This window comes from Mesoplodon mirus, assembly GCF_964341445.2.
Source record: "Mesoplodon mirus genome assembly, chromosome: 13".
In the NCBI taxonomy this organism is placed as follows: Eukaryota; Metazoa; Chordata; class Mammalia; order Artiodactyla; family Ziphiidae; genus Mesoplodon; species Mesoplodon mirus.
Genome location: NC_138989.1, coordinates 49,719,881 through 49,738,572, shown reverse-complemented (window position 1 = coordinate 49,738,572; position 18,692 = coordinate 49,719,881). Strand labels below are relative to the sequence as shown.

The 18,692-nt window shown below is 38.4% G+C and overlaps 1 protein-coding gene across 1 annotated transcript in view; it reads right to left on the bottom strand.

Annotated features, from left to right (window-relative positions):
• The window catches only part of DTNA (dystrobrevin alpha), a 204,211-nt gene that overhangs the window by 102,833 nt on the left and 82,686 nt on the right, over positions 1-18,692 (bottom strand). The window contains exon 3 of the mRNA XM_082640968.1: positions 5,258-5,338. Coding sequence (XP_082497094.1) covers positions 5,258-5,338 — 81 coding nt within the window. The remainder of the gene's footprint in view (positions 1-5,257; positions 5,339-18,692) is intronic.

Below are 18,692 nucleotides of genomic sequence, written 5' to 3'. Positions count from 1 at the left end.
TCATAGGAAAGCATTTATTCAGGACCTAGTACATAGAGAGCATTCACTTGGGTTAATTTTGCAGTGTTAGAGAAATATTTAGGTAAATAGGTAACTGCATTTTTTTTTTTTTTTGGTTCACAAGAAATCCTGAAAGAAGTTTAGAGATGTTACAGACAAAAGCATGTGTTCTGACTTTAAATTATATCTGAATGAAGGATACTTTTAAAAAATGTTTCATTTACTAGAGGAAAGATATTTTGAGAAAGCCAGATGCAAACGTATACGTTTTGTCCTCTCTTTCTTTTAAACAAAATTTTAATTCAATTTGAATTGATATGTGTGATAGAAAGAAAATTCAGACTGTAACCAGAAGAACTAAAGATGGTGCAACATCTGCCGTGGGTGCGGGGGAGAGGATCCTCTTGCCTCCTTATTTTTTTTCCCCTCACTATTAGACAGGAGGGATTAGAGATTTCTGATTGATTTCTCTTGTTGCCTTTTGTTGTTCACGAACTTACGGCTGCATTTTGTTCACTCCAAAGTAATTTCTGAAAAAAGATCTGCTGACATCACAGGGTATCTGGGTCATTTACCATGTCAGTGCTGACTGAGGAAATAATGTTCTAGTAGAAGACGGTTATCTGTTCAAAATAAAGGCTGAGATGTTGCCATTTTCATACATGCTTATAAACGGTATATAGGGTTTTTATTTTGTGGAAAGTCACCAGGACACCTGGAAGCTAAAGAGAAGGCTGCTGATTAGGAAGGAGTATTGGGAATATTATTGTATTCTCCCTTCTGTCCCATTCCTCCTAGAAAATAGAATAGCCACATTTTGTCCCCTAGTTTTTAGACACATTCATTCCTTTATTTTGTTAGAGGATGTGCTAGCCATGACAGGGGAGGGAAGGCAAGACAGGGTACAAAGATGAATGGTAAAGGGAAAAGCTGATTCGGAGAATAGAGCCTATGGAGAATAATTGAAGAAATGAAGAATCTTTTGCCTCAGGAAAAAAAAAGATGGGCTTTTAAAAAATACTTGTAGTTGCTGACAATATTATATAAGTTATAGGTATACAATATAGCGATTCACAATTTTTAAAAGTTACAATCCATTTATAGTTATTATAAAATATTGGTTATATTCCCCATGTTGTACAATATGTCCTTGTAGCTTGTTTCATGCATAATAGTTTGTACCTCTTACCCCCAGCCCTATATTGCCCCTCCCCACTTCCCTTTCCCCCTGGTAACCACTAGTTCTCTGTAACAGTGAGTCTGCTAAAGATGGGCTTCTTACAACTTTTCTTTTCTAGCAGAGGTTGGTAAATGTTTTTTTGTGGACCAAGAGGCACCACCATATTATATAGTAGTACTGTGTAGATACTATGTAGAGAAAACGAATTTCCACAACATTCTTACTTATGAAATTAAAAATATAATAACTGAGCCCAATTTTAAAAAAATGCACACCTACCTATGAAAAGAATAGAATTATTTTGGGGAGATAGCATTTTGCTTAATTGGGGTCACAAGTTAGTGTTCCCTATTATCAAATAGGTTACAAATACTCATCTGTGAAAACTATTCTTAGTTCACAGTCTATACAAAATTAGATGCTGGGCCACATTCAATCCACAGGCCATGGTTTTCTGGCCTCTCCTTTAGAGTTTTTTAGAACACTGACAACGAGTTATTCTCAGCATCCGTCAGGAATTGTATTAAACGAAATGAACATGAATGTCAGTGATACTAATCAATATTCTAGAAACAGAGTAGGCAAGCCTTGTGGGGAAGAAAATATGGGGAATTAACTAACTCTTTTGATCTTTGAATTTAGACAAAAAAGAAATCTCCTAAAAATCTATACATTCCATGCTATACCCAGGCAATGTTCATTTTTTCTAGGTGATAACCTTACAAGTGTCAGTTTTTATGTTTTTTCTTCCATTATATAGTTTTAAAGCTTACTTTTGTTAATATACAAAATAAATTTTACCTGTAAATAAGGTCTGGGCCTAAAAATAAACAACCTGTTCTCAGTTAAGGTCTATTGATTTCCATGAAGTAAATACAATGTAAGAGTTTTCAATAAAACAGTGCACTTACAAGCACACTTTCTGGATTTTTTTCTTATCTTTTATTGCAGAGTAAAACTCCATTATTAGGTACCATAATTTATTGTGGGTTAGGTTTTATTGCAGACAGAAATTATCCTTCTCTAATACAGGGGTGTATATTCAATGTTGACTAATATGTCACAACCACCAGTGCTTCTGGTTATCTTCCTAAAAGGAAGACTTCAACTGTGATGAAGATAAACCAGGCTCAACTGTGTTAGCGTTTTGCAAGTACCTCAACATCACAACTGCTACATTTTTTGTCAGGAAGGAAAACTCAGCAAACACATATAGTACTTGCATTTAAACCTTCTGATCAAGGTAGAAACAGCTTTAAAATGAAACTTAATTTTAGCAGAGCACGCAACATATGCTTATTCTTCTGCCTTGAGTCTTACTTTTGTCTAGTTTGTATAGAATGTAATATCTTTCCTCCTTCTAAAAACGTATGATATTTATGAGGTACATTGTAAAGCAAATAACACTTCCCTAATGCCTACTAATTCTTTAAGGCTCCGCCCTTTCCAGGAAACTCCTGTCAGCAGCCCTCACACCCAGGTCAGGGCACTGCCTTCTTGGTGGTCCCACACTCTAGGTCCTCATTCCTAGTATTATACTTCCACACTGATTTATACGTCTGTTTAAAAATTCACCTATCGAATTAGACTTTGGACAAGGTTAAGGCAGGGATCACGTCTTATTCACCACTGTTCTATCCTTGGTACCTAGTGCAGTGCAAACCTATAGTAGGAACTCACGATAAGCTTCCTAAATTAAGGGGTAAATGAACGGATGCACTGAGGGGCAGCTAGACAAGGATGGATCAACGCTGCTTTCCAAGAAGGTCACTGTTTTCTCCACTGTTTTCCAAGAGGGTGAATGAGACTATGACATAATTCTGGATATAGAATAAGGATGAGGGCCAGAGAAGAACAGGTAATGGAAAACAAGGTGCCCAAGAATGAGAAAGGGCTTTGTCAGAGAGTAGGAGGAATGGGAAGTGGCCTGTGGGTTGCTGGACCCAGTTAGGGCAAACAGTGTGAGCCCTTTGTAACGTTGGCTGCAGGGTTGCTGAATCAATGTGGGTTTTTTTCTTTTCTTTTCCTTTCCCCTTCTTCCTCTTTTTTTTTTTTTTTTTGTGGTATGCGGGCTTCTCACTGCTGTGGCCTCTCACTGCTGTGGCCTCTCCCGTTGTGGAGCACAGCCTCTGGACGCGCAGGCTCAGCGGCCATGGCTCACGGGCCCAGCCGCTCCGCGGCATGTGGGATCCTCCCGGACCGGGGCACGAACCCGTGTCCCCTGCATCGGCAGGCGGACTCCCAACCACTGCGCCACCAGGGAAGCCCCCTTCTTCCTTTGATCTTTCTTTCCTTCCTCTCTTCTTTACTTCCTTCCTTCCTTTCTTTTCCTTTTAATTAATTTGTTCATCCTTACCATTTTGTAATGCCTTTTTAAAATTCCCCATCTCTACTGAAAATAGTCTAAGGAAGGCTCTGCGTGGCAAAGCTTTAAGGGGACAGAACTCCCTCTATATTGAGGGCCACTGGAGTGGTAATGAGGAAGGAAAGTGGGAGGATCCCATCACTTTTTCATTGCTGAAAACACAGAAATTTTTCCTTTTGTTTAAATATGGGTGATGGGGTTGAGGGGAGAAGGAAAGGTTTTCTTCTGTGGGAGCATTTTCCTTGTCCTTTAACACCAGTCCCCGAAAGGGCTTTTATGACTTCTCAACACCCAGGACTGCAAGTACAACCCCAGATTCCTTCCCACATCTGTACTGTTCTTCTCACTGCATTTTGGGGGACTGGTTTAGCTTCCTGTGAGGAGTCAACACACATCTTTTTTTTTTTTTTTTTTTTTTTTTTCCGTACGCGGGCCTCTCACTGCTGTGGCCTCTCCCGTTGCGGAGCACAGGCTCCGGACGCGCAGGCTCAGCGGCCATGGCTCACGGGCCCAGCCGCTCCGCGGCACATGGGATCCTCCCAGACCGGGGCACGAACCCGTATCCCCTGCATCGGCAGGCGGACTCTCAACCACTGCGCCACCAGGGAGGCCCAACACACATCTTTGATATTTGACCCACCTAAGTTGTTTCTCCCTTCTTGTCCTGCCCCATTTCTAGCTACTGGGGCTAGAGAATAAGCTGTAACTTGAGGAGCAGCCGTGCCCTGCCCACCTCCACAGTCATGATTAGCTGTAAACCCAGGAGCCTGCGGCTGGGGGGCGGGGTCTGCCCAGAGCCCCAAGAAGCATCTGCCAGAGACTCTGGGAGGGTAGAGGTGTGGACACGGCTGGTTTCTACGTTCACCAAGTGCCTAGCCCCCCTGCCACATATTCAAGAACTATGTCTATGTATGCAGGAGAACTTTACGGTTTTCATTTTTAAAATTCACCTGATACTAATTAGAGAATGAGAACAGTTATTAATTTTTTATAGCAGTCAGTTTTCAAAAAAGGAAAGAGTAAGCTCATATAAATGAACTTTGAAGCAATATATTTTCCAAGAGAAAATGGATGTGATAATCTGATGGGAGCATTGACCTGGCAAGGAATGTGAACTTGCTCACTGTGAAGAGTGAGCTAGATTGCTGCTTACATGTTAAAATTTGGGAAAAAGTTGAAGCAAGTTTCTTTGTTTCTTTAAGTATTGTCTCTTCTCTTGTTATTGTCTGATGTAGGCAAAAGTAGTTAATACTCTGATATAAAGGGCTAATTTTTGTAGTTTCAGAAAGTAACTTAAATGTTTTCCAGGAGCTTGTAGACATTTTCCTATATTTGTAAAGGAAATATAAGGAGGACTTAATGTTTGATATTTTCTAAAATCTTTGAAACGATTTTGATGGCACTGCATTTATAATACCAAAGCTAGAGAAAAGAAGAAAACCATCCATCTGGATTTAAACCATTCCAAGGGCAGGATTATATACATATCCAGAGGCTCATCCATTCCAATACTTTAGCAGTTGAGTCATTAAACCTTCAGAATTACTTGGGAATAGTCTTTCTACCATTTGTGAATCATAATACTCCATTTACTGTTGTATAAACATATTTTTATCAGTACTTGCAAGAAAGCCTACTTTTAATAAACTAAGTAACAAATGTAAACTATAGGATTCATGAGGGTAATTAGTCCAAACAACTGGCATACTTACAATTGCATTTCTTCTGAACAAACCTCAGCTTGCATGCTGTTCTGTAGGTGGAGAGTCGGATGCGATCCAGATCTTGAGCCCCTGGGGGGAGAAAAATGTACACATGTGGTGTGCCATGCGTGTGGAAAGAAAGTGATAATGTTTATAAATAAAACAACTACAAACCTAAACTATACACTTAATTTGATTTTTATTGTTATTAGAATATAAGTTTAACTTTAAGACTTGAAAAGGTCTGTCCCATATTCCTCAGGTTCTGCGGGGAGGCAGCACGTGTATCCAGCATGGAGATCAGGTTATTGACCATGTTCACGGCCAAGGAACACAAACTCAGACCTGTGGTGTCTACTGCTTCTGAGAACAGTCTGCTCAAGCTGTGACTTAAAACAGTTAGATGATACCAGATAGTAACATCATCAAATAATCATTTTAAGTGCACTGTGATTGGTCATTAGAGCATGGCTGTGAGGTGAGCACAGGCTGAATGTTGGTCATCTTTTCTTGGTGACTTTAGGCCAATTGTTTTTAGAAGCCTCAATTTTCTCACCTGGAAGATGGGACTGACAATAATATTACTACTTATTTCATAGGATTATTAAAAGGATAAACGAGTGCCTATAACCTACAGCTCTGGGAACACTGCCTGGCACACAGTAAGTGCATCATTATTACTCCTGTCTATCTTGCAGTGCTTCCTGTCAACCTCAGAGGAGACTCCTTTCTAAAAACAACCCCTGCTATTTCTGACACTGTGGCTTCCAGTTCCCCCCTAACATAGCGTGTTCCCCACATTCTTGAACTACTTTCCTCATCCACTCTACTCAAGAATCCAGCATGGCTTCTAATGCCTGCAGCACCAGGGCTGAATGTTCAGCTCAGAATCCAAGCCCCTCTGCAGGCTCCTTCTATCCTACGTACCCCACCCCACAATATTTCCCACTGCTCTCTACCCCTGAACCTCTGCCGGGCTTAGGCCGGTCTCCTAACCATCCCCTGCAGATGGGCTGCTTGTTAAATCGACACCTGAGTTCCTGGCCATCCTCCCACCCTCCTCTGAATGGGCTAATTTCTAGGACACAGTAGACTTTCAACAAATGTCTGTTCTTCTCTACTTCTAACTATTTGGCTTTCTTCAAGCCCACGTTTATGGTTCATAACAGATATTAAGGCACATGGCTATATTTTGACATGTATTGAACCTTCTTTTTACCAGTAAATGTGCTACAGAAATGCTTTAGAAGAGTTAGGGCAGCAGGTAAATGAACTGGCCTAGAAGCAATTATATTAGGAGGCCAATTAAGTGCTTTCCTAATGAAACTTGGGATCAGTTAGCAAGTGTCCCTCACTGAGAGCATTTATCATTCCCTCACCTCAAACTGATCTCTTTAGATTCATAAAAAATACTATCAATACTTCTATTACTCTATGGTGTTATGAGGCAGATCATTAAACATTCATTCTTATGAGAGTTTATTACTTGACAAACAGACTCATTGATACTGAGTGCTTGAAGGATCAGAGAGGTAGGACTTACCCTCACCCAATTCAGGAATTTGCCTAAACATGTTCTCAGTAGATGGACATTTATCCAATGTCCATGTAAGATTATTTCCAATGATAGGGGTGATTATAATTTAGTGAAAATATATGAGCTTTAAGTCAGTAACTCTTAATCTTTCTCTTCCTTATTGTGTGAACTTTGACAAGTTTTTACTTGCCATCTGATTTCTTCATGTATAAAATGAGGATAATAGTATCAACTTTACCAGCTGGTAACCTCTGTGGCTGGTACCTAGTGAGCACTTAATAGCAGACAGACCTCCTTATAACGTTTCAGGTGTCACTTCTGAGCACCAATAAGTGATAGAAATTTCTTTTTTATATTTGGGCTTTAATTTGCCTCCTTATAACTTCAATCTGTTTGATCTGGTTTCCCTTCTGGAGCCATATAATCTTTTCTCCCTATTATAAACTTGATTAATTTATTCTGCAAAGACTGGGAAGCAGCTATCATGATCATCATTAGCATCTTCATTACCATCTGGACATTATGTACAAAGGTCTCTGTCATCACAGAGTTTAAAGTTTAGATGGGGAGGTAGCTTATCCTTGACCTTCTTAGGTTGAAGATGTCCAACTCCAAAGCCATTTCAAGTATCAACACAACGTCTACCACAGAGCATGGAACATAATGGGCTTCAATACATGGATGTTGCTATTATTCTCATTATCATCAGACACGGTTTGGAGACCAGACCCTTAAACATTCAAGTTATCCTGTTCTATGGCTGGCTAATACCTCCTTGAAATGAGATATACAAAATTAACCCAAATGCCACAGCTATTGCCTCACCTGTATGGAATATATAGAATACAATAGTTACCACCATTGATGAGGACATTTATTGATGCAACTTTTTCATAGATAGCTCATTCTTCTGGCTCTTATTAAGCTAGCAGTTCATTAAAAAAGCTAGCTTTTAAAAATCATATGCACTTTTATTAAGTTAGGTCTTTTCTATTTTCTAGTTAAATGCTTATTTGGGGGCTAAAGGTAGGACTTCATATTTAATCTCAGTTTCTTTTACTTTTTAGCTCATGCTTCTACCTTTCTGATATTAAAAAAATTTTTGATTTTGTCACTGGCATTTCAAAGGGCCTTCCCAGTTTCATGTCCTCTGTAAATCTGAGAGGTTCATGTGGGAAATGAACTCTCTAGGATGCTGGATAACCAGAGACACAGAGACCATCAGAAATACATGAACGCTACATCTTTTACCCCTGGATGAAGATGTACTTTTAGTGATGCTGAGTTTGGCTCAATAATCAAGAGAATCTCAATATCTGTAAATAATCCTTTAAAAGAAGACATTAGAGACATAGATGATTTATGTAAGTTCTTCAAAAATAATGATTTAAGCTCCAGGTATAAAACGACTGTGATGCAGTACACGATTAAATTTCTTAGTTCCAGCAAGACCTCATCCTCTGAGAAGAGAAACCCGGGCTCCTCTGCTCCTCCATCTCATAGAGGTCCTAGGGGGCATTTGGCAAAGGTGCCACTCTCCAGGGTGCAATAAAGAGGGACATAGAGATGATGCTTAGGGTCAGGAGTGTACTGACTGCTCTCCTCTGTCCATCACCATGTGGACTCAACTGACCCTCTGTTTTGTTCAAGCCTCAGGAAGGGGTCTGGAGGTCTGTCAATGTCTCCAGTTTGTGAAAGTTCTTCCTGGCTGAGGATGTAAGCCCTGAATATTAAAAGGGATGTGGTGAGCAGTGAAATTTAGCTTTTCAGATACAACGGCCCATTGCCTCACATGGACCATGTAAGTGGCAAACATGGGATCCATCATGGATTCTGGAACCCAAAAAAGCTGTACTGAGACAGGGTGGGCAGGTTCTTGCTCCATTTACCCACCTTGTTTAAAATAAATTTCTTTGTCTCTAGCCCAATAAACCATGGACTTAGTTCAGTTTGACATGTGTGGTCTCTTCTTGAAAGTCTATAAATTCATAGCCTACCTTGAGAGTAGTCTCATGTCTTCTGTGTCCAAGTCGTTGCCTAAAATCTAAGACCTGACCAGGGCCACAGAGTCTTCCAGAATACAACTGGAGGCTGTCCCCCAAGTTGATGGATCCCTTACTTATTCCTCCAGACATGGTCACAACATGGTCACAATCGCTACCTAATTGTACGACGATCCAGCGCACGTTTTTCCAAGGCATGCACAACCTAAGAGACTTTTGTTAGTATCTTGCTGAAATTAAGGTTCATTTTTATCCTATGGTATTTTCCTGAGCTAGCAGTCTAGTAACCTTATTAAAAAGGGAAATTAGCTGACTTAATTCATTTATAAAAAAGATGGAATTTGGATAAATGAATAAGGAAATGAGGTCAATAGAGTAATCCTTATTCTTAGCATGTTGAAATGTCTATGATTACCACTATATTTTGTCCATGTTCTGAAAAAAAATCCATTTTATCTTGAAACCTACATCAAATTCACACTCTATACTCTCAAGAAACTAATTCTTCCTTTTTAATAAAAAATAGTACAGCACTTCCTTATTTTTTTGCAATGTCCTCTTAATTATTTCTCAAATTTATAGTGTCTTTTCCATTATTATTATATCACTGGGCTATAATTCTTTAAAACATGGAGACTTGACTCATCTAAATAATAGATTAGATTTGTTTCATAATTATATGGTGGGGGCTGGGGGTAAATAATTAAGGGTAGAGATGAATAGTATTTTCTCTACTTCTGTATATATTTAAAACTTTTCATAAGAAAAATTTAAAGCTAATTCATTTAAGGCAAGTTGATGCTCTTGCAACATCTCCTCAAACCTCTCACACTCAGATCATAGCTGGAAAAAAATGATAGAGAGGAAAGCAAAGATACAAGTTCAGAAATTCTGACTGATCACATTGTTACCTTCTGCAAATCCTGTTTTTCCTTTCTTTAGCTCTTCTTTTCAAGATTTTTTCTCCTCCCTCTGTCCCTTCCTTCCTCCTGCCTTCTTTCATTCCTTCCACCCATCCATCCATCCATCCACCCATTCATCCAGCCAGCCAGCCAACCAACCAACCTGTCTTATCTAATTTTTGGCTTTAGCTTCGTTCATATATGTTTTGCCTTATATGTTTTCATAGCTCATTTATAAAACCTTTTATAAAATCACTCAGATTCTTAAATTTCTTACTCATTTTTCAAACTCACCCAACAAATATTTATAGAATAAAGATGAAGCATATGAACTCTGTGTCTAAACTCTTTTTCATGCTTGATGATTGACTGGATGTGTGTGTGTGTATATGTGTGTGAGAGAGAGAGACAAAAAGAGAGAAAGAGAGGGAGAGAGAGCAGGCAAAGGAGTTTTGGGGTCAAAAGTAATGCTCAACTTTCTACCTTAGACAACTCAGTGGGATGGGGTGGCCCTCATTGAGCTAAGGTACCAAGAAGGGGGAACAGGTCTGTAGGTGTGGGTAGATGAAGGGTTTAGTTTTGGGCTTACAGAGTTTGAGTTGCTTGTGGGGTGTCCGAGTGGAGATATCCAGTGTCAGTTGGATATATGGATATGGAACTCCTTAATATGGACTATATTCCAGGAATTATTAATAAACATATAAAATGTACCAATGTGCCTTAATTGAGCCAGGACTGGGAATATTTCCCAAGAGGAGACTGTGTGCACAAGTAGGGCTATTCCACATTCTAGATAACAAAATGAGGCAAAAATTTGGGGCTAGAAACTTCCTCCCCACTTCTGAACAGTGCCCTTGGTAGTTGTTCAAGGACTGTGTGGCTTTGGAAATACTGGAAAGTGGCAGCCTTGGTGGGACATTGCTTTGTTATGATGGGGAGTTAATGGAGCTAACGGTGAGCCTATCTCAAGGTGCTTCATCAGCAGAAGATTTGACAGTGAGAAGCCAAGTCTGGAAGGGACACTGACTTTACATGCTGACTATTCTGGATAAGCTGGTTCCTGAGAACATGGGATGTGGTTTTGAAGGACTCCTTGAACACTTGAGAGCTATAACAATAACTGTGAAGCCTTGAGAGAAAGTCAAACTGTATAGGGAGAGAATTGGTCAAGAACAAAACTTTGGTTAAAATCTGACTTCAGGGGGTCTGGAGGCTACTAAGAGACAGAAAAAGAGAAGTAGAGTGGTCAGAAAAAACAGGAGACTGGACTACAGTAGTGACATAAGGAAGAATTTCCAGGATGGTGACCCATGGTGTTGACATCCCCAAAGTGCTGAAGAGCACGAGAAATGAAGATAAAAGTGAAAATAGTCACTGTATCCACCATGGCTCATGGGAATGGGATCATTAACGTTATTTCCTTCAATTTTTGAAATCAGTTTTCCTAAAACTCATAGTGTGCATTGCAAAATCATGCTTCAGGTGCCATTCCAACTATGCACATGCTGACTGCTGTCAATATTCTGAAGAAGGATGGTCTGCCTTTGAACTACTCAACAGTGTTTTTTGAGCACCTCCATTTACCTGCCTTTGGTTTCTGGTCCCTCCTCCACTCAGAGCCCACTGGTATCACTCTGCTTTCTCCCCAGAACCTTCCTCATCTTGTTAGGCAGGCTTCCATGTTCTGAAAGAGTGTTTTCCAATCATTTCCCTCCCAATAAAACCTACTTATCCTGTGCTCCAAGGCTTTTAAACCAACACTGATTCAGCATCTAAGCTGGATGGGTTTGAAGGGAAAGGTCCAGCGTCCATCCCTAAGGAGAAATTCATGTGGATGAGTGACACAGAAAACATTCCTTTGTAAATTCTTTGTAAGTAAGTGTCATACAAAGCAGAGTAAATGTACTCTCAGAGCAGAAAAACAGAGAAGAAAGGGAGCTTGATTCCAAGAACAAACAATTTATTCTGCTAAAAAACAGTTGGATAAAATTATTTGACCTGATAAACTTACTTGATGGCTGAAAAGGCCAAGGTGAGAATGACATTTACATTTAAATGAAAACTACTTTTCAGTTTTAATCTAAAGTACTAAGCAAACTGATAATTAGGGCATTATACTGAGGGGAAATTTTGGTTTAGGGCAACTTACCCCAAATTGCTTTTAATCAAAGTATGTGGCCACACAGTTTTTTTTTTTTTTTGGTTTAGTTTTATTTTTTGGCTTATTTGTGAGTCCATGCTACTCCTAACTTTGTTTCTTTGTCTTTTTGTTTTTGCTTCTGCTGCTTGTGGTTATGAGCTCCGAGTAGATGTTTAACACATGTATGTGCCACAGTCACATGAATTTGCCAAAATTTCTTATCAATTGTTCTCCTTATCAATTGTTACCTGAGGGAAGACAGCAGAAGCATGAAGAAGTACAATCCTGCAGCGTGTGGAACAAAATCACAATCAAAGAAAGACAAGATGAAAAGGCAGAGGGCTATGTACCACATGAAGGAACAAGATAAAACTCTAGAAAAACAAATAAATGAAACTGAGATAGGTAATCTTCCAGAAAGAGAATTCAGAATAATGATAGTGAAGATGATCCAGGACCTAGGAAAAATAATGCAGGCAAAGATAGAGAAGATGCAAGAAATGTTTAACAAAGACCTAGAAGAATTAAAGAACAAACAAACAGAGATGAACAATACAGTAACTGAAATGAAAAATACACTAGAAAGAATCAATAGCAGAGTAACTGAGGCAGAAGAATGGATAAGTGACCTGGTAGACAGAATGGTGGAATTCACTGCTGCAGAACAGAAAAAAGAAAAAGAATGAAAAGAAATGAAGACAGCCTAAGAGATCTCTGGGACAACATCAAACACAACAACATTCATGTTATAGGGGTCCCAGAAGGAGAAGAGAGAGAGAAAGGACCAGAGGAAATATTCGAAGAGATTATAGTCGAAAATTTCCCTAACATGGGAAAGGAAATAGCCACCCAAGTCCAGGAAGCACAAAGAGTCCCATACAGGATAAACCCAAGGAGAAACACACTGAGACACATAGTACTCAAACTGGCAAAAATTAAAGACAAAGAAATATTATTGAAAGCAGCAAGGGAAAAATGACAAATAACATACAAGGGAACTCGCATAAGGTTAACAGCTGATTTCTCAGCAGAAACTCTACAAGCCAGAAGGGAGTGGCATGATATACTTAAAGTGATGAAAGAAAAGAACGTACAACCAAGATTACTCTACCCGGCAAGGATCTCATTCAGATTCAGTGGAGAAATCACAAGCTTTACAGACAAGCAAAAGCTAAGAGAATTCAGCACCAACAAACCAGCTCTACAACAAATGCTAAAGGAACTTCTCTAAGTGGGAAACACAAGAGATGAAAAGGACCTACAAAAACAAACCCAAAACGATTAAGAAAATGGTAATAGGAACAAACATATCGATAATTACCTTAAACGTGAATGGATTAAATGCTCCAACCAAAAGACATAGGCTTGCTGAACGGATGCAAAAACAAGACCCATATATATGCTGTCTACAAGAGACCCACTTCAGACCTAGGGACACATACAGAGTGAAAGTGAGGGGATGGATAAAGATATTCTACGCAAGTGGAAATCAAAAGAAAGCTGGAGTAGCATTACTCATATCAGATAAAATATACTTTAAAATAAAGAATGTTACAAGAGGTAAGGAAGGACACTATATAATAATCAAGAGATAAATCCAAGAAGAAGATATAACAATTGTAAATATATATGCACCCAACATAGAAGCACCTCAATACATAAGGCAACTGCTAACAGCTCTAAAAGAGGAAATCGACAATCACACAATAATAGTGGGGGACTTTAACACTTCACTTACACCAATGGACAGATCATCCAACAGAAAATTAATAAGGAAACACAAGCTTTAAAGGACACAATAGACCAGATAGATTTAATTGATATTTATAGGATATTCCACCCCAAACAGCAGATTATACTTTCTTCTCAAGTGCACACAGAACATTCTGCAGGATAGGTCATATCTAGGGTCACAACTCAAGCCTCAGTAAAGTTAAGAAAATTGAAATCATATCAAGCATCTTTTCTGACCACAATGCTATGAGATTAGAAATCAATTACAGGGAAAGAAACGTAAAAAAGACAAACAAATGGAGGCTAAACAATACATTACTAAATAACCAAGAGATCACAGAAGAAATCAGAGAGGAAATTAAAAAATACCTAGAGACAAATGACAATGAAAACACGATGATCCAAAACCTATGGGATGCAGCAAAAGCAGTTATAAGAGAGAAGTTTATAGCTATACAAGCCTACCTCAAGAAACAAGAAAAATCTCAAATAAACAATCTAACGTTACACCTAAAGGAACTAGAGAAAGAAGAACAAACAAAACACAAAGTTAGCAGAAGGAAAGAAATCCTCAAGATCAGAGCAGAAATAAATGAAATAGAAACAAAGAAAACAATAGCAAAGATCAATACAACTAAAAGCTGGTTCTTTGAGAAGATAAACACAACTGATAAAGCATTAGTCAGACTGATCAAGAAAAAGAGGGAGAGGACTCAAATCATTAAAATTAGAAATGAAAAGGGAGAAGTTACAACAGACACTGCAGAAATACAAAGCATGTTAAGAGATTACTACAAGCAACACTATGCCAATAAAAGGAACAACCTGGAAGAAATGGACAAATTCTTACAAAGGTATAACCTTGCATGACTGAACCAGGAAGAAATAGAAGATATGAACAGACCAATCACAAGTAATGAAATTGAAACCGTGATTAAAAATCTTCCTACAAACAAAAGTCCAGGACCAGATGGCTTCACAGGTGAATTCTATCAAACACTTAAAGAAGAGCTAACACCCATCCTTCTCAAACTCTTCCAAAAAACTGCAGGGGAAGGAACAATCCGAAACTCATTCTATGAGGTTACCATCACCCTGATACCAAAACCAGACAAAGATACTACAAAAAAAGAAAATTACAGACAAATATCACTATGAATACAGATAGAAAAATCCTCAACAAAATACCAGCAAACAGAATCCAAATACACATTAAAAGGATCATACAGCAGGATCAAGTGGGATTTATCCCAGGGATGAAAGGATTCTTCAATATACACAAATCAATCAATGTGATACACCATATTAACAAGTTGAAGAATAAAAACCACATGATCATCTCAATAGATGCAGAAAAGGCTTTTGACAAAATTCAACACCGATTTATGACAAAAACTCTCCAGAAAGTGGGCATAGAGAGAACCTACCTCAACATAATAAAGGCCATATATGACAAACCCACAGCAAACATCATTCTCAATGGTGAAAAACTGAAATCATTTCCTCTAATATCAGGAACAAGACAAGGATGTCCACTCTCACCACTATTATTCAACATAGTTTTGGAAGTCCTAGCCACAGCAATCAGAGAAGAAAAAAAAATAAAAGGAATCCAAATCAGAAAAGAAGAAGTAAAACTGTCACTGTTTGCAGATGACATGATACTATACATAGAGAATCCTAAAGATGCCACCAGAAAACTACTAGAGCTAATCAATGAATTTGGTAAAGTAGCAGGATACAAAATTAATGCACAGAAATCTCTTGCATTCCCATACACTAATGATGAATAATCTGAAAGGGAAATTAAGGAAACACTCCCATTTACCACTGCAACAAAAAGAATGAAATATCTAGGAATAAACCTACCTAGGGAGACTAAAGACCTGTATGCAAAAAACTATAAGACACTGATGAAAGAAATTAAAGATGATACAAACAGATGGAGAGATATACCATGTTCTTGGATTGGAAGAATCAGTATTGTGAAAATGACTATACTACCCAAAGCAATCTACAGATTCAATGCAATCCCTATCAAATTACCAATGGCATTTTTTACAGAACTAGAACAGAAAATCTTAAAATTTATATGGAGACACAAAAGACCCCGAATAGCCAAAGCAGTGTTGAGGGAAAAAAAAATGGAGCTGGAGGAATCAGATGCTCTGAGTTCAGACTATATTACAAAGCTACAGTAATCAAGACAATATGGTACTGATACCAAAACAGAAATATAGATCAATGGAACAGGATAGAAAGCCCAGAGATAAACCCACGCTCCTTTGGTCAACTAATCTATGCCAAAAGAGGCAAGGATATACAATGGAGAAAAGACAGTCTCTTCAATAAGTGGTGCTGGGAAAACTGGACAGCTACATGTAAAAGAATGAAATTAGAACACTCCTTAACACCATACACAAAAATAAACTCAAAATGGATTAGAGACCTAAATGGAAGACCGGGCACTAAAAACCTCTTAGAGGAAAACATAGGAAGAACACTCTTTGACATAAATCACAGCAAGATATTTTTTGATCCATCTCCTAAAGTAATGGAAATAGAAACAAATATAAACAAATGGGACCTAATGAAACTTCAAAGCTTTTGCACAGCAAAGGAAATCATAAACAAGACAAAAAGACAACCCTCAGAATGGGAGAAAATATTTGCAAATGAATGAATGGACAAAGGATTAATCTCCAAAATACATAAACAGCTCATGCTGTTCAATATTAAAAAAAAAACCCAATCCAAAAATGGCAGAAGACCTAAATAGATATTTCTCCAAAGAAGACATACAGATCTCCATGAGGCACATGAAAAGCTGCTCAACATCATTAATTATTAGAGAATGCAAATCAAAACTACAGTGAGGTATCACCTCACACCAGTTAGAATGGTATCATCAGAAAATCTACAAACAACAAATTCTGGAGAGGGTGTGGAGAAAAGAGAACCCTCTTGCACTGTTGGTGGGAATGTAAATTGATACAGCTACTATGGAGAACAGTATGGAGGTTCCTTAAAAAACTAAAAATAGGATTACCATATGACCCAGCAATCCCACTACTGGGCATATACCCAGAGAAAACCATAGTTCAAAAAGACACATGCATCCCAATGTTCACTGCAGCACTATTTACAATAGCCAGGTTATGCAAGCAACCTAAATGCCCATCGACAGACGAATGGATAAAGAAGATGTAGTACATATATACAATGGAATATTACTCAGCCATAAAAAGGAATGAAATTCGGTCATTTGTAGAGACGTGCATGTATCTAGAGACTGTCATACAGAGTGAAGTGAGTCAGAAAGAGAAAAACAAATATCATATATTAATGCATATATGTGGAACCTAGAAAATGGTACAGATGAAACAGTTTGCAGGACAGAAATGGATACACAGATGTAGAGAATAAACGTATGGACACCAAGGGGGTAAAGCGGCGGGAGTGGGGTGGTGGTGTGATGAATTGGGAGATTGGGATTGACATATATACACTGATGTGCTCATCACCCTGTTTTCTGTGTTCTCTGCTCTTTTGCTTTTGTACGGTTCCCCTCAGCTTGACTAAACTTTAGACAGGTTTCTTCCTGACTCTAGGTCTTTGATCTGCCTTTTCTTAGAGCACGTACTTTTCTACAAAACTTTCCTTTGTAAATTCTTTGTCTGCCCCTTTAAAGATGTAAACCTCCAAGACTTTTGCCAGTTTTACAACCCAGGAATATCTTTCTCAAGGACTAGGAGCCATTCTTTGGAAATGAAATCATTGAAGGAGATCTCCTAGTCTCTGTTGGAGGGTAGGAGCCTAACTTCCTCATTGTGACAATGAGTAAACACAGTTGACCGACTTCCCCTCTGGTATCCTCCAGTACTTCTGCTCTAGCTCACCGTAGTGCTTAGAAACTCTCCTGTCTTTGGTTCCAGCAGAGCTGAGTTCCATCTCTCTCCCCTCTCACAACAGTAATGAAAAAAGTCTTCCCTGCCTTCTTAACTCCTTTTTTTTTTCCTGTGACATTTGCAATTTCCAAAACCAAGAAGCTCTTCGGCACTTTCCTCTCATGTTTAAAAAGAACTACTTCTAGGTAATTCTTAGCTGACCAGATTTACAAGTTCTTCCTTCTTTTTCAGCTCCCTATCTAGACATCATAGATTCCTGGAAGAAGTTACTTTCTAAGTTTCTGTGCCAGTCTTCTCTGATAATAGTTTCCTTGTGTTTCTTTGGTGTCCTGCTGATAGAAGTGGGGTAACCCATGTATTTTTCAAATATTTAACACATTCTCAATGAGATTACATTTCTCTTTTGTCTGACAGTCTATCAAAATCAATTTCTCCTGGTGAAATCAGCCAACTGCTTTATCTGGCAGAATCCCACTTACTGTGGACGTGTGTCCTATTTAGTGTTAATCTGAACACGATGCTCACTAATGAATTGTTAAGGTCAGATGTGTTTACTTGCTTTTGAAGAGAGGAAGAAAGGAAGAAAGATACATATCTGTGTGGCTTGCTTAACTATTTTGATCACTAATCAGGAGAACTCAAAATGATTTAATAAACTGTATGACCTCCCTGAGAAGCTTCTATGAGAAGGTTAAGTTACAATTTGGGAAGTGAATGCACAATTTTCCTAAGTCTCTCTCATTTGAAAAATTTAGAGCTTTTCTGTTTCTATGGCTATAAAACTTATGTTGATCTTTCTTTGAGTTGGACAACTTTAATTCAAAAGACATTTGTTACATATGTGTTTGTCCGTGCCAGACACTGCACCAGGTGTAGGAGCTGGGATTATGTACTTAAATTCAGATAAATTTTATAAAATCATAACATAAGCACACTTTTAAAATTCTTACACTCTGTTGGCTAATACGGTCTTTAATGTGACAATGATAAATTTAAAGATTTCCTCTAAGACTTTATTGCTTTTCTATGTTAAAAATTAATAGTTTTTTTCTTTTTCTGACAAAACACTGGCCCATGATATACATAGCTCTTGCCTCTTCAATCTAAGAATCTATGATACAAGAGGATACCTGTGCTGCTTTGGATTTTGTTTAGATGGCCAGGCAGTAACTAGGTTCCTTCCTCTGTTAGATTTGTATCAACAAAGGTCACAGTTCCAG